Here is a 16325-nt window from a genome sequence, read left to right as displayed (position 1 = left end):
GCGTCTCTCCCTATTTAGTCCCAGCAGCTTCACACTATTCATCTGCCTGTGATACAGCACGGACCTATTCACACTATAGATATCTAGCAATGACTGTTGCAGCTAAGCCTCACGTATTACTTAAGGGGTTCCTGTAATTTTAATATTGATGACCTATACTTAGAATAAGCCCAAAATATAAGATCATAAATCCTATACCCCACAATTATACGTAGGCATGCAACATACCACATAGGGGTCTGACAGTGGAAGAAGGTAATTAAGTGGCTTGGTAGTGGTCTTGTGGCCAGTGTCACGGTGACTTGGTCCTAAACTAGGCCTTGTCTGGGCCAGCACAATAGAAGCAAGAAAAGAAAGAGGAGGCCATAATATGGTAGATAGTCCCCATGGAGCACTCCTGGTGCATATAGATGGCCAATCCCTGAAAGGTGGAAGAAGGTGGCAGCTTCTTTATTGGCAAACCGTCCAAATAGCAGCCTATAACAGGCTGGCAACAGTTTTCCCTTTGGAGTCTGTTTGGATGAGCTGCATCAGCAACACTGCACTAGCAGTCTGCTATCACAACCATGTGCAAGGAGCCTAGCTGGAGGTCAAGTCTGTAAAAGTAAAAATATCCTGTGCAGATTATGGTTGAATTATAACTAATTATAATAACTAGATAATTATAACTAACAATTAACAGAAGAGGAATTAAAGAACAAATGTGGAAAAAAAGACCACTATGCCATGAGCTACCTGCCCTGGTCTTGATTACTTCTTTTAACTGTGGATGCTGCATTTATTCCTTAAAAAATTGGTAAAAATTGTAATTTACAAGTTGATGGGGTGAAGAAGAATAAAAAAAGAATAACACACTTTTCATTCCCCGTTCACAGTACAGAGCAAACATGGTGAAACTATGGCACTGTGCCAGAGGTGGCACTCAGAGCCCTCTCTCTGTGGGCACCCAGGCCATCACCAGAGAGAACTCAAGGTATATACAAGCAGTCCCAGGCAGACTAGGACTTGTTGCCCTCAGTGGTATTTTAAAGTAACGGCCCTGCCTGGGACTACAGGAGGAGCTCCTGCTCCAGGCCCAAAAATTCTTTGTGTTCAGGGGACATTGAACTTGTCCTCCTTCTTTGTACTGTATTGGTGTCCTCAGGATGCTGATGTGATTGATCAGGGGACAATAAGTTGCTGCTTAAATTGCCATGTTGGCCCTTTGTGATAGATAAGTGGGTTTTGATTGAAGTTTGGGCACTCGTTCTCTAAAAGGTTCTCCATCACTGGTATAGGGGATTAGCACCTAATCACTAGATGCCGTCTACTAAGACCCCCCCAGTGATAACGAGAATGGGGTCATTTCAAGTGACTTCTTGACCTCCCTTCTCGTGTTCACTCGGTTTCTTATTCAATAATCACCATAAACAATATATAAACTACATAGCAATTCATGTTTTCCCAGCCCCACCAAAAAATAACTAGTCCTCTTTCGACCGGTTCAGTGAACTAAATATCACTGAGGTGAAGCTGCTAAAATGTGAAAAGAGAAAAACAACAACATTTTGTGCGTCATTAAGCCCCAAACTGGCTTAGTCATTACAGTGTTAAGGGGCATAGATGATGTTATTTGGGATAGTTATAAGGTCACCCTGCCTTACATTGCCTTCTTATGAGATCACTTGATACATTGCATCCATGAAGACCGGTTTTTGCAGTCTTCTTCTCTCTTGAGGGAATTACATGATGAAGAAGTAAAGGAATTGCCCAATTACCTGATGGTTGAATCTCTTACTTCCTCCAGGGAGGGGAGTTTCTTCATGTAGCTACTGACTTATGATTGGCGGATTATTAATAATTGGTATCATAAGAAGATTATAAAGAGCGGCTATCACTCTCTAGGCACAGACATAACATAAACTTCTTTACAAGATGCCTCAGCCGGATAATGTTGTTGGGCGCCATCCATTGGAAGCCAAAGCTGTCGGTGTTCTACAGAGTGGGAAACAGAAGGTAGGATACAACAACCGAAACTACATCTTCTGCTATACTATGTAACTTTAGGTGAACCAGAAAACCTTGTATGGATTCTGACCTGGTATTGCATTCATGCTTCATTGAAGAGAACATGACTGAACTGCAGTTCCACAAATAACCTGTATACCTGGATGGCGCTGTCTTTTGGGAGTTTAAAAAACATGGCTGCTTTCTTGGAAAAACAGCACCCCCCTCCCCCCCCCCCCCCAACATGGATTGTGCTGTATTGCAGCTCAGCTGGAGCTAGGTTGTATTACCGTGCCCTACCCAGGGTTGGGGGTGAAGCTGTCAGCTATGTTTTTAAAACCCCAGGCAAACAATAAATCCCCTACAATAAATCATCATTAACATATTGGTTTATCGGCACCCCATCCCTACCATTTGGGGTACATTTCCCCTCCCCCAGCTATATCCCTGCCTATGACTACACTTTAGGCTGTAACCAATCGCTCTGACATCTGCTGGTCACAAATATTAAAGAGGGGCTTTTAGTTTAGGGGTAAAGGGTTAGATATTGTGCTGAAACTATTATTTGTAGTAATAGATCGAAGGATTTATTTTGATTGGGGTATGTTGGACACACAACAGGACTCACCCCTGTTTTTGCAATGTTATCTCTATATTTGATAATATTTTGGTTCATTAACCCTGTAATCACGAGCTACAGATTACGGACTCCTGTCCTATAGCTATGCCCCTACTATTGGTGAATCCATTTGGCCATGGTTGAGCCCTTGTCCACCAGAGCATGTTGGGAATTGTAGTTTTTGACCAATTCCCAGTGGTTAAAAAGATTGCATCTATGTTAACGTTTTAAAATATTCATCTTGGCAGATCAATATATTTTCAATCCTTTGGTCTGACCGCAATGAAATTGTCATCTACCGTTCCTTTGAAGAGTTCAAAAAGATGCACGTAAGTATTGAGAACTTTTTTGGAGAAAAAAATCTGCGTTGATCTTCGTTGATCTTCATAGATCATGAAGTCTATGACAGTGTATGTTCTGCTCAATGCAAATATTTCTATACCATTGTTTACACAGACATTTATGACACTGTTGCACAATGAAAATGTTTTTTTACGTTTAGGTGGGGCTTGGAGGTCACATGTTGGCGCCACAATTAAGTCATGTGTCCCGTGCAATGCCTTAGTCATGTGTCAATCCTTATATATTAGTCACTATATTATGAAAATCTGGGAACATTTTATTTTTTTAATTTGTAAAAATACTATTGGGACTATTGCCCCTCAAACGGTGTTCACTTTTATTAGCTGAAACTAACATGTCACTATACGAAGATCTTGTGTTCCTGCTATATAGTCCTAGCCTTAATAACCTGGCAAAACATGAGAGAACGTACATACTGATTGCTAATCATTTCATATTTTGCTTATAGAGAGAATTAAGAAAAAAATTCCCTCTGGAATCCGGATTACTCCGAAAATCTGAGACAATGATCCCCAAACTAAGAGGTAAGGACCCCATGACGAATCTGCCTCCGAGTTCTATGCAATGGCTTATATAGAAGAGAATGGGCCCTGTAGCAAAGTGGAATCGGGGAGGGTGGGGGACGTTAGGACCTGTTTGATTATTGAGTTCTGCCCAAATTCTGGCCAACCAATAGCAAAGGTGATGGGACCAAACCCGTAGGACTTCTGAGTGACGTCCCATTCCCACATTGCAGTTGTGATGTATTATTATATGCAATGCATGAATGCAACCATATGTCACATGTTCAGATAATTATCTGTCATTAAGCAATAGGTTTTTTTACCCAGCGTTGACAGATACGCTCCCTATAACTATAATTAAGAATAGGGTTATTCCCTTTGTAGTCTTTTGTAAGACTCACATGTTTCCTCCCCCTCCTTACAGACGTGCCAATCTTCAGGAAGAACAGGAGCAGCAGTCGCTTCATGGAGAGGTTGCGCTTACTGGAGAGATTTTCACAGGAGCTGATGAAAACCGACAACAAGATCTCACAGTGCAACTTGGTGGTGACATTTTTTACTCCTACCAACAGTGATCTCAACGTGACCTTCCCCGAAAACAGGTCTGTACAACGCCTCATCATAATGACTGAAATTTCATATTTCGGAAACTATTTAGGACCCACATCTATTAGCTTTAGTGATGTTATAACTAGAGTCTGTAATTGTGGAGGACTTGGTATTTATGATTTCAAAGTTCACCATGTGCAACATCCCCCTGCGGGAAGCTGGATTCCCCTGGTACCTGAGTGGCTGGGGCGCGGCCTAGCGCTTGACTGGGTCACGATTGCTTGGTCCAGGTGGAACGTGCAGGTGTCCAGGTAGATTGCAAGAAAGAGGAAGATGTTGTGTGTCTGGATAGCACTCACAGACACATCTGCTTCTTATGAAGAGTGGAACTAAAAACTGACGGGAACTTTCTAGCCACAGGGAGTTTGATATCGATTTCACCTGGGGGAGGAGAGTTCTATTATCCAACAGGGACCTTGTTACAAATAAGATATCATAATTATATATGCTTGGGTCCACTGTATTTTCTAAAAAATAGCTTTTAAAAATATTCAAATGATCCAGTGGGGCTCAGTGTAACGTTATTCAGAAATAATTAAAGCACAGCTGAGGTGAGAGTGGTTTAGATGACTTAGCAATGAGCCCCTCAGGTTTGTTTGCATATTTTTAAAAGCTATTTTTTTAAGTAAATACATGGGATCCAAGGATAAACAAAACAGTGTTCCAGACACATGAAGAAGAGATGCACATGTAAGGTCCCATTTACAGAAACGCATAGGGCAGCCGTATGCTAGTCCTAGGAACGGCAGCTAGAATACAGCCGCCATAGAAGTGCTATCTTGTGCCGTAAGTACTGCCCAGCTGCACGGCTCCCTACGGACAGGGAAGGATAAGAAGCAGTCACCCTCCCCTTACCCAGCCGGCTGTATGCTACGCCCCAGGTCCCGGCCAGGGCCTAGCACATGTTAGTTTGTATGAGGTCTAAGTGAAAGCGGCCTACCATCAATGATTGTGGTGGTAGATTGTCTTAAAGGAAAGTTGTGAAGTTTGAAGACATAAAATGAAGTGTAAATAAAATGTGTCTCTTTGGTTACAGCATAGTGATAATGCCATCCGAGGTAAGAGAACCACAGAAAAGAGAGCAGCCAAATCAACTACCCAAACCTCCAGCCTCCGAACCCATCATATCCCAAATGTACATGTGTGTTGAAGATTACGAGACCAAGGACACCAAGAACCGCCCCTTTAAAGTCAAAAGTAATGAAAAGCTGGGGGTATTGATCAAGGAAAGCTCAGGTGAGAGGTTACCTGATACTTACCAGTAGATATAGGGACATTTTTTGCATGGTGTATTAACTTTTCTCTCATTTTAGGGTGGTGGTTGGTGGAGAATGAGGAGAAATGCGTAGCCTGGTTCCCAGCTCCTTTCCTTAGAACTGCAGAAGAAAAAGTAGAAACAGATTCAGAAACAGAATCTGAAGAAGAAGGTAAGTTCTGCTTTTATGTTTACTCTCCACATCAACGGGTGGCAAAGGAAGGCCAATGGCCACCAATTCACAGACAACAATGGGGTTTTAGAGTTCAGACATTTTGACTGAATGACGCTCCAATTGGTCTGGCATGGTACTGCAAGGAAATATGATACAGGGGCTTTGTGATGCTGGAGTGTTATCACTCATTCATACACATACAATGTATTATTCTTTCTTTATCCAGGGGCCCGATACTATACAACCACATCTTATGAAGCCATGAGCCAGGATGAATTGTCCATCTCCAGAGGGGTCCTAGTGGAAGTCGTAGAGAAGTCAAACCATGGATGGTGGTTAATCAGGTAAGAAAACTGAATTCTATTTTTGGAAAATAATAAATTCGATCTAGATTGTAAGTGTAATAAAGGCTAAAATAAAATCTGTAGGAATTTTAAGAGCAGTGGAGGACCCGGTGCAGATTATTTTAATGGCCTCTATGTAATGCTTTATTTGTCCTGTGGAGGCACTGTAGGGAAGTTTCTCACTAGATGTCAAGTTAAATTAGATTAAAGGAAACCAGAAGTCATCACTATGGACGATAATAAAGTTATTCTCATTTATCAACAGGTACAATGGAAAAACTGGATTTGTCCCAGCGATGTACTTGAAACCCTACCGGAATTGTCACCAGCTTGAAGCCATAATGAACCAAGGAAACTTCCCCTCTATGGTAAACCTCTTCAAAGCCTCCAGCACCCTGGATCTGAGTAGACCAGAAGAATCGTGGAGAAAAGTCGACTTACATCCAACCCATAATGATGCACAAAAGGCTGCTGAAAATAAACTGGACCGCCGAAAATCCAGGTCCTTAAGTGGGTTACCAGTGATGACACAATACGGGTTCCAACACCCTCCTAATCCATTACCACCACAGGAAAAAGTCAGGGTGGTGGTCCCGAGCTCAGGTGCAGGGATGAGGCCTTTGCTTCCTAAGAAACAAGCCATCAGAGATCCACCTCCAGCTTCCAAAGAACAACCACAACCCATGCCCGTACCACTACCAAGGAAGATAAGTGTAGAAGCACTGGTCATGCAAAGCAACCCTAAAGATGCCAGAGGCCTCTCCAACTCTCATCCTGCCTCCAGCAATACACCACAGGTTCCTCAGCGGCCAAAAAAGCATGAAATTCTTAACAAGTGCACATCAGCAACAAGGATGGCCTTCAAGAAAAGGGAAGGTGCTCTCATGTACGGCTAAAGACTCCAAATATTTTTTTCTTTGGTTACTTTAAATTAAATCTATTTTTTAATTATTGCATATATTTATTAACTGTGTCTTGTATGTATCATTGTCAAATGTAAAAGTTCAATTATAATATTATCAGTTTTCTGGATCTTGGGGGTTTGTCTGGGATGAGAAGAAAGATTCTTTTTTTACAGTGCCATCTATAGTTTGTTTCTGGTAGTACACCTCATCCCTTCATTTGTTTTAAACATTTTGCTCCTCATTCTATGAAATATGACAAAGTTACATTGTATCAATGAAAAATAAATAACATTTTCAATAAAATGCAAACAGTAACTGATATTTTACTTATACATATTTAGTGGTAAACAGGCATAACTCGCTAAGGTCCTTGGTCTGAGCAATGTGCATTAACAACTTCCCACCCTGCGCCGCACTAGTACAGCCCAGGCTCCCGCTGTTTGCACTCAGCACCGTACTAGTACTCACACCATGAACGCCATAAAGATTTTTTTTTAAAAGCCACCAAAAATTATGATTTTTACCTATTTTGTCCCAAATAAAATACAATAAAAATGGATCAAAAAAAAGTATTAATACAAAAATGGTACCGCTGTAAAGCACAACATATCCAGCAAACAAAAAGCGCTCATCCAGCTATATACACCAAAAACGAAAAGAGTTCTGCTACTTAGAAAATGGTGATGCAAAAATTGTAGATTTTTTTCCCCCACATTAGGTTTTATTGTACAAAATTAGTAAAACGTAAGCATGAACGTTCTGCTCCATACATTTCAATGGAGCCGACGGAAATTGCAGAGCACTGCGCTCGTCGATCTACACCAGATCCATAGAGATTAAGGCCGCGGTCACACGTACCGCTGGGCGTCCGTTCATAATGCGACGCTAGTGCACAGGGGTGGTCCTCAGTCCTAACGCACACGCGTTTCCAGAGGAACGCATGCGTTTCCCTGCAACGGACGCCTAGCGGTACGTGTGACCGCGGCCTAATGGAGCAGGGGGGTCAAGTGCGGCCATCTGAGGGGTCTGACGGAGGTACCTGGTATGCCATCAGACCCCTCGTTTTCGTGATCTGTGGGGGGTCTCATCACTGAGCAAGTAATGCCCTATCCTGTGGAAAGGGCCTAGCTAGAATTCGTGGGAAAACCCCTTTAAGACTTGTGCAGAAAAAAATGAATTGCTGACATAACCTGATACAGAAATTCCACCACATTACACACAATGGGCGCTGTTGCTCCTCGGATTTACCTCACGCAGAGAGCGCGAAAAGAAAAGTGACACTTTTTGCAATAACTGACCAATCACGACCATCATCCTGTACAAAGCACTTACTATCGTTTGATTGGTGGTGACGTGTACATGCGGCGCCATGCTGCTATTACTTTGGTGTAGCAAGATGGCGGCCGCAGTAATTCCTGTGTGGCGCCGGAAGTCTGTGTTACTGTATGCGACACATGTGTATCGCGTGTATGACGGCTGAACGGTGCTGATCAGCGGGAGGAACGGCTAGACGCTTAACATGGCGCCCCATTCGGTGCAATTCAAGACCAAGTAAGATTGGGGATGTGTAGTTGTCTTTAGTGAAGTCATATAGCACACGCCTGCCTATTATATGGGAAGTTCATTGAAGGGAACCTGTCTGGTAGTTGCCCCCCCCCCCTATTTGTGAGCAAGTATTTATAGCGCTGGAGTTTAGGGTCCCAAACATATATAGCTCATCTCTGCCCCTTTCACTGTTCTTTGTGGAGAAATCTGGGTGTACCGGACCTATGGGTGCACTGTGGCGCATGCACATTACGCCTAGTGCGGCTGTGTTGGGGGCATCTTGTGTCACGCTGAAGATGTCTAATATCCTGCACATACACGGCGAATCCAAATAAACTGCGCTTGCGCTCACTGGACCTTTCTATCCAGATTTCTGACAAATAAGTGAGACATATATGTTCACAGCCCTAAATCCATGATGGTGGTTATAGTCCTTTATTACAGTAGTACTTAAGTCCTTTGTGTGAGTAACAGCAAAGCTGATCGCTGCCCTCTGTGATTACATACGAAAGAGCTGGGCGCGCACAGTGTACCGTACAGTACAACTTTATCGATCCGCTGGGTGGGAAATTGTTCTGTACATAGTGTATCGGCAGTTGTTACGCACAGATATGGCTAAACATTACAGTTACATAACAAACCGTTACAGGACAGTACAATTTTACAAGACCACATTACATTAGTGACAATAACAGACAAAAGCCAGACAGACATTGAACGATGGGTAAACTATAACCTGTTCCTTTTATTTTCTAGTTATCTTGTGGAGAAAAAAATTGAACCATTCTACAAAGGAGGAAAGGTTCAGGTATTTATCAGGCTTTCTTCTTCTATCACCTTGGATCCTGCTGCTGCGATCTGCTGCTGATGGTTTTTATTCCCTGACAGATCAATAAGGAGGGGACTCATCTACTCTGCATATGTCAGAATAAGCTGAATATTGTAGAGATCACGACCGGCACCGTGGTCCGATCCATAGAACAGGTAAGCTGAATTCTCAACTCCTTACCCACCAGTGTTACCGCTTGGACCATCGCTGATCACGTAAGAGCCTGTTGGTTCCATATGTCCAATGTTCTTTAGCAGTTCCATAGGAGTTAATAAAGAAGAAAAAGAAATGCACAAACTACTACTTCATTCATATAGAATAGAGAACATTATACCTGGCTTCTTGGGATTGGTAGTTGGTCCACCATTAATTGGACCCACATATGGTATAGGTGATGATTTGTTTTCTAGTTATATGTTTGGAAAACCTCCTTGACTGTCTTGCACTTCTGCTGTACAGTGATATACTAGTTGCCTGCCCTACCCTACCCTGCTCCTCTGGTAGGTGCCAAGGGGGTAGCATTGGGTTTGGTTCTCCATGCTTCTGTCCTCTAATGTAGCTATTTTACTAAATTATATACACATTTACCTAAAAACAGAATGATTGTAATGTATCTAAGAACAGAATGTAAATCCTGAACACACATGGTTTTTCTTGTAGGAGGATCAGGAGGACATCACTTGCTTCGTACTCAGCCCTGATGATGAGGTAAGTCCCTAATATTCCGGACCCCCTACCGATCAATATTAAGTGTAGTTTCTATCAAAGACGAGTTAATTAATTTTCCTTATTTGTATCTTAAATAATATTTATTTTTTTTAAATAACTCCGATGCCTTTGGCACCCACCCCATAATTTGCGCTTGTGCTATCGGCTCTGACGCTAGCGTTGCTCCACTGTGGCACAATACCATAACCACTTTGCAGCTTGGCTGGATTTAAGTTTGTTAATATTTTATGACATAACATGAATGTCTGTACATGAAGTATAGACTTTTCTGACTGCATTCAAAGGGTTAATCTATTGCTGTTATCGGATTGGCTGTTTGTTACCTTGTCATTGGGTAATGTTTCTTCTGGCTGTGTATAAATATTTTTTATATGGAGTAGAGTCTTCTTGGATGTAGATGCTCTGGTTTATAATTTTAGACATAGGCGCCACAAATTCTGTGTTGACTGGTCGCAATTTTTTTTTCTGCCTATATAAAGGTTGATTGCAGTATGGTTACAGGATCAGACTATATTATCGGAGACTTAAAAATTGCATAGGGACTGTAGTCCTAAAACAGTTGAAGATTAATAGAATCTACAAGAGCTTTTCCTGTATTTTGGATGTGTTGGAGCAATGAATTACATTTAGTGGAGATTCCCTATAACTTTTCCTGTGATTGTGTTCCCTACAGATGCTGGTAACAGGCAGCCGTGCCCTGCTACTGAAACAATGGCAGTGGCAAGAGGGCACATGCATTCGATCATGGAAGGCCATCCACACCGCACCAGTCTCCAGCATGACATTTGACCCTACCTCTACCTTGCTGGCTACAGGTGAGCTCTTGAAATGAAGCTTACTTGTTGTCCAAAAGGTTTTGTCCATTTTATTAACATTACGTATTAATACCTTCTCTGCGGGTGATTTATTGGCACTGTATAACAGTACATGTGTTCTGCTTCTCTTCTTATAGGAGGCTGTGACAACACAATCAAGATCTGGGATATGCACAAGCGGTACTGTACCCATAACCTGAAGGGATCTTTTGGCGTGGTCCAGTAAGTTCTATGAGCCAGTTTAACTATTTGTCTTCTTGTACTTGCCATTTGAGGTTACTATCCTTCTTCTCCCCCGCTAGTCTGGTGGAGTTCCATCCTGACATGTCCCTACTGCAGTTATTCTCCTCCTCCATGGATTATAAGATCCGCATCTGGGATCTGCAAACCAGCAAGTGTGTGAGCATCCTCGAGACTCATTTCAGTGCTGTCACCTCTTTGAGCTTCTCCCCTGATAGGAACACCATGATCAGGTAAGTGGCCGCTGTCACGTTAAAGGGATTGGTAAGGGTCTTGTGATTATATGAATAGACTCCTACCTATCAACACACATTCATGCCTGATTTAACTTGCTTGATTATACCTGTTTTTGTGATTGTGACTGGCAGGATTCCCATGTGCAATATAAAAACTGGTATTGGACTAGTAAAAAGTTGAAATTTGATGCATTGATGTTCCTTCTTCTCTGCAGCTCTGGTCGGGATAAGATCTGTGCTGTGTGGGATTTGGAAACCAAATCTGTGAAGAGGACCATTCCGGTCTATGAGGTTGGTAGTTCTCAAGCTTAGTGCCACAATTGTAACCAGTAGATGTTCTGGGGCTATACATGTACATTTTTCCATTTTGACAGAGTGTGGAGGTTGCTGTTCTTCTTCCTAATTCACCTAATCTGATTGGCAGAGATAAAGATACAGACTCTCTTCTCTTTATTACAGCTGGAAGTAAAGGTGAGACTATGCTCTAGCCCAAAAAGGCTCACAAAGTTTATAAAATATTTTTCTGGCAGTCCTAGGAGATTATATTTAAATGATTCCACCACCTGCAGAATAGTGAGTGCAGCTCTGGGGTATAATACAGGATGTAACTCCGGATAAGTACACGGTAAGTAATGTATGTTCATTGTTATAATAGCATTTCCTTCTTTTTCCCAGGCATACTGAGGGTTTGGGATTCGGCCACAGCAAAGTGTTTATATACACAGAAATTGCCTCACACCAAACAGAAGTCCTCAGAAGACGGTGTAGATGAGAACAACCTGACCCACTGTCTGCTTCTTCCTAATCAAGAGGAAGTTGTCACAGTGAATGCAGAACACAGCATTATCATATATGATCTCCACAATCTGGATCTGAAGAAACAGGTGACCCCCTTACACTCCATTCCAGCTCCTGTATTGTGCTCACCCTCCCTTGTCTTCTAAATACATTCACCTCCTCAGTTTGTAGGATATAATGAAGAGGTTCTGGATGTGAAGTTCCTGGGTCCGTCTGATTCCCATATTGTTGTAGCTACAAACAGTACACAGCTGAAGGTCTTTGAGCTGGCGACGCTGAACTGTCAGATCCTGCACGGCCATAGTGGTATGTGGAGTCTAATGTGTTTAGGACTGGGCATAACAAACCAATTTAGGAAACCCCTTTAACATTTCTGATCTCTCTCTCTCTCTCTCTCTCTCTCTCTCTCCTTTTTAGAAATCGTACTTGCCCTGGACGTCTTTAAGAAAGGCCTTATGTTTGCCAGCTGCTCCAAGGTATATCCTGTGAAATGATCTGTCTCACGTTTCCCTCGCCAGTATTTACCATCATGCACTTTGTTCTCCATGTTATCCATGTTTTTCCGCTGCGCTTTCTTCTAGGATCACACAATCCGTATATGGAGGATGAATAAAGACACTGGGAAGGTGGACTGTATAGCCATGGGTGGAGGACATGCCAGAGATGTGGGGACGATAGCATGTTCAAGGTATGAAACATGACGGATTATTAGACTTCTCCTATACACCATTGCGCAGCCATTGTGCTTGTATGTCTCAGGAGAAGTGGTGAAAGACAAACCAGGCTTGTTATTTTCTGTTAATTTTAGATTACACAAGTCCTTTATTGTGAGCGGAAGCCAAGATTTGACATTAAAGATCTGGAAACTTCCCGAGTCCATCTCCAGTGCACCAACAAAACCCACATCTGTGGTTGAAAGTTTATACGCTAGCGTGACCGAAAAGGGACATGATAAGGTAACAGGCGAAGACAATTTTACAGTGTAATGTACATTTTTATTATATACTGTACCAGCTTATACCAAGGGTGTACTGACATGCTCCATGTCACTTTATTCAATATGTATTACTTATACAAGCTGTACATATATCATTATATACAGGAGATCCCTAGGTTATACAAGCTGTACATATATCATTATATACAGGAGATCCCTAGGTTATACCAGCTGTACATATATCATTATATACAGGAGATCCCCAGGTTATACCGACTGTACATATATCATTATATACAGGAGATCCCCAGGTTATACCAGCTGTACTTATACCATTATATACAGGAGAGCCCCAGGTTATACCAGCTGTACATATATCAATATATACAGGAGATCCCCAGGTTATACCAGCTGTACATATATCATTATATACAGGAGATCCCCAGGTTATACCGGCTGTACATATATCATTATATACAGGAGATCCCCAGGTTATACCGGCTGTACATATATCATTATATACAGGAGATCCCCAGGTTATACCAGCTGTACTTATACCATTATATACAGGAGAGCCCCAGGTTATACCAGCTGTACATATATCATTATATACAGGAGATCCCCAGGTTATACCAGCTGTACATATATCATTATATACAGGAGATCCCTAGGTTATACCAGCTGTACATATATCATTATATACAGGAGATCCCCAGGTTATACCGGCTGTACATATATCATTATATACAGGAGATCCCCAGGTTATACCGGCTGTACATATATCATTATATACAGGACATCCCCAGGTTATACCGGCTGTACATATATCATTATATACAGGACATCCCCAGGTTATAGCAGCTTTCTCCATACCACTATATACAACCAGCTACTAACCATCTTCTTCACCTCATTGTACACAGGATATTAACAGCGTTGCAGTATCTCCCAATGATAAGCTGATCGTCTCGGGGTCTCAGGACAAAACAGCTAAGCTCTGGTCATCATCTGACCTCTCTCTGCTGGGCGTCTTTAGGGGGCACAGTCGGGGCATATGGTGTGTGCAGTTCTCACCTGTGGACCAAGTTGTTGCCACGTCGTCTGCTGATGGAACTGTTAAGCTGTGGGGTCTTAAGGACTTCAGTTGCTTAAAGGTAATTGTGTATCTCAGGATATAAGCATAAGAATAGTTCATGAGGCACTACAACACCCAGCATGACTTCAGACCTATACATGGCCTCATCTCTTATATCCTTTCCCACAGACATTTGAGGGTCACGACGCCTCTGTCCTGAAGGTTATATTTGTGAGTCACGGCACCCAGCTAATGACAAGGTAACCTCTGACCCGTCTCGCCCCCTATCATACTTTGCAGCTTCTTTTGTGTAACCAATTGCTGTCCTTTTCACATACAGTGGTTCCGATGGTCTGCTGAAACTTTGGACCATTAAGACCAATGAGTGCGACAAGACCCTGGATGGTCACGAAGACAAAGTTTGGGGGCTTCATGCCAACAGGCAGGACAGCGCTGTGATCACGGCATCTGCAGATTCCAGCATTATACTCTGGAAGGTCAGGGTCTACTCATTGCTTTAAAGGGGATCTCCAGTTTCTAAAAATTGACCACCTTCATTAGGATAAGTGATTGGAGGGGGTCCAGCACCAGTTACCCCTGCCGATTGCCTTGAGGACGCCTTTAATGGTTGAGTATAATGGTCTTGGGTGGTCTCTTAACATTTTGTTTCTCTATAGGACGTCACAGAGGTGGAGTTGGCAGAGGAACGAGCAAAGAAGGAGACTGAAATCTTGCAGTGAGTATTATATATTGTGCCTAATATAAAATTTGGCTTCATTGCAGCTGAAACCTATGTGTACTTCTTTATCTCAGACAGCAAGAATTGTCAAATCTCCTTCATGAGAAGAGGTTCCTCAAGGCTCTGGGCCTCGCAATCTCTTTGGACCAACCTCACACAGTTCTCAAAGTTATAAAAGGTTGGTAGTCACACTGTTTTTTAATCATTTTTATTATGCTGCTCTTTACTTATTGGGGGTCTGATCTTTCGGACCTGCACAGATTTTAATAATTGGGCGCTCAGAGTTGTTATCATGCTGCACCCTATTCCAGGTTCACTTAATTGCTGCATCAGGTGAAACAGTGCCACCCCTGTCACAGAAACTATACAATACGGATTCCAGCTGAAAAATATTAACTCCGAAACAAACCTCTTTAAGAAACTGCAGCACAGGTTACTCTATTACTAGGTTTCTCTACATAATTTTCTTTCTTTTTTTTTTTTTGCTTCCAGTCATCCTGCAGGAACCCCAAGGAAAGGATGACCTGGAGAAAAATATTCTGAGATTACGAAAAGACCAAAAAGGTAAATGTGAGCTGTCGATGATGTGATGCTCGGTTCAATCAGTGTTTGCATAGGTCTGTTATGTAGAGGTGTGATCTGTATTCAGGACTTGCTCTCTACAAAGTGTCTCCTGTGGTATCACCACTGGCTACAGGTTGTGTCTGGAATTGTAGCTTCATTCTGTCTAAGTGAATGGGGCTGAGACACAGAACCACACACATCCTATATAATTCTGTGAGCCTCTGAAATCATTGAGTTACTAGTTACTGCGCTACAGGATTGGAGAAGCATTGATGGTTCATTATGTGATAACTGTGTCCCTCGCTGTCCAGAGTCCGTCCTGCGATACTGCAGCATCTGGAACACCAACTCCCGCAATTGTCACGAAGCGCAGTGCGTCCTGAACACCCTGCTGACAAACGAGCCACCCGAGGACTTGCTGCAGTTCAGTGGCATCAGGGGCAGCGTGGAGGCGCTCATACCATACACAGGTGAGAATGCAGGCACCGTGCTCAGAAACAGGCAGGGAGGGCTGCTTACAGCCTCTCATCATGATCTGTTTTCTTCCTTTCCCTCAGAGCGCCACATGCAGAGGATGGGGCGGTTACTGCAGGCATCCATGTTTGTGGACTTCATGTGGCAGCACATGAAACTGACTGACCTGCCTATGGAGGAGAACACCGCGCCTGGCCCTAATACTGGCATTACACAGCGGGAGACTAGCAAGGCTTGAAGACTGTTCTCCAGTTATTTATGACTTGTATAGGGGGTTACCCCATCTCTCCGGACCTGTAGGCTTCATATTGGAATTTGGATCAGATACCAGGACTCTTGATGATCCCTTGTCTGCCTTTTACAATTGGGACGTGCAGCAGATGGATGTGTTTTTGGATATATACAGAGAATATAATACAGACATTGCTGGTTTTATCAGTCTCATGTTGTAGAATCTAGTTCTTATAGCTTGAGAAATCTGCCAGAACATCTCTGGGCACAAGTAATAATGCAATGGAGCAGATGTTTGAAGCCTTAAAGGGGTTTACCACTAATTACTTATTCACAGGATAAGGTACAAGTCTC

At 42.6% G+C, this 16325-nt stretch overlaps 3 protein-coding genes and 1 long non-coding RNA gene across 5 annotated transcripts in view; 3 read left to right on the top strand and 1 right to left on the bottom strand.

Moving 5' to 3' along the window:
* The window catches only part of RPS2 (ribosomal protein S2), a 53001-nt gene that overhangs the window by 22801 nt on the left and 13875 nt on the right, over positions 1–16325 (top strand). The window lies entirely within an intron of this gene.
* LOC140074804 (NADPH oxidase organizer 1-like) lies at positions 1824–7006 on the top strand. 2 transcript variants are annotated; one of them, XM_072119982.1, is made up of 8 exons: positions 1826–1995; positions 2854–2934; positions 3417–3492; positions 3896–4073; positions 5117–5316; positions 5394–5507; positions 5737–5854; positions 6120–7006. In XM_072119982.1, the coding sequence occupies exons 1-8, from the start codon at positions 1915–1917 to the stop codon at positions 6748–6750; spliced, it is 1479 nt and encodes a 492-aa protein (XP_071976083.1). In that variant the 5' UTR covers positions 1826–1914; the 3' UTR covers positions 6751–7006. The 2 variants fall into 2 exon arrangements, with proteins under 2 accessions (XP_071976084.1, XP_071976083.1); XM_072119983.1 differs by lacking the exon at positions 2854–2934 and having other exon boundaries at positions 1824–1995.
* On the bottom strand, positions 4067–8033 carry LOC140074807 (uncharacterized). Its single transcript, XR_011849281.1, has 3 exons — positions 7950–8033; positions 5340–5456; positions 4067–4461 (listed from the first exon to the last, which is right to left on the bottom strand). It is a non-coding gene; the product is annotated as an uncharacterized lncRNA (long non-coding RNA).
* Positions 8129–16181, top strand: TBL3 (transducin beta like 3). Its single transcript, XM_072119981.1, has 22 exons — positions 8129–8310; positions 9061–9112; positions 9193–9288; positions 9794–9841; positions 10536–10677; positions 10815–10899; positions 10980–11150; positions 11369–11444; positions 11528–11624; positions 11829–12037; positions 12116–12257; positions 12369–12427; positions 12533–12639; positions 12760–12907; positions 13812–14042; positions 14153–14223; positions 14304–14460; positions 14641–14699; positions 14777–14880; positions 15195–15266; positions 15578–15736; positions 15824–16181. Exons 1-22 carry the CDS (start codon positions 8279–8281, stop codon positions 15976–15978), a joined length of 2472 nt encoding a protein of 823 aa, XP_071976082.1. The 5' UTR covers positions 8129–8278; the 3' UTR covers positions 15979–16181.

The sequence above is a fragment of the Engystomops pustulosus genome, chromosome 8, assembly GCF_040894005.1.
Source record: "Engystomops pustulosus chromosome 8, aEngPut4.maternal, whole genome shotgun sequence".
Taxonomy (NCBI): Eukaryota; Metazoa; Chordata; class Amphibia; order Anura; family Leptodactylidae; genus Engystomops; species Engystomops pustulosus.
This window is presented reverse-complemented; position numbering and strand designations above follow the sequence as displayed.

Excerpts from the sequence above, each read along its gene's own strand:
- TBL3 (XM_072119981.1), top strand. The coding sequence starts at position 8,279 with ATGGCGCCCCATTCGGTGCAATTCAAGACCAA. Across the intron at positions 9,289-9,793 it reads TGGTCCGATCCATAGAACAG|GAGGATCAGGAGGACATCAC; the intron begins GTAAGCTGAATT and ends TTTTTCTTGTAG. Across the intron at positions 11,625-11,828 it reads TATTACAGCTGGAAGTAAAG|GCATACTGAGGGTTTGGGAT; the intron begins GTGAGACTATGC and ends TCTTTTTCCCAG.
- LOC140074804 (XM_072119982.1), top strand. The coding sequence starts at position 1,915 with ATGCCTCAGCCGGATAATGTTGTTGGGCGCCATCCATTGGAAGCCAAA. Across the intron at positions 5,317-5,393 it reads ATTGATCAAGGAAAGCTCAG|GGTGGTGGTTGGTGGAGAAT; the intron begins GTGAGAGGTTAC and ends CTCTCATTTTAG. Across the intron at positions 5,855-6,119 it reads CATGGATGGTGGTTAATCAG|GTACAATGGAAAAACTGGAT; the intron begins GTAAGAAAACTG and ends ATTTATCAACAG.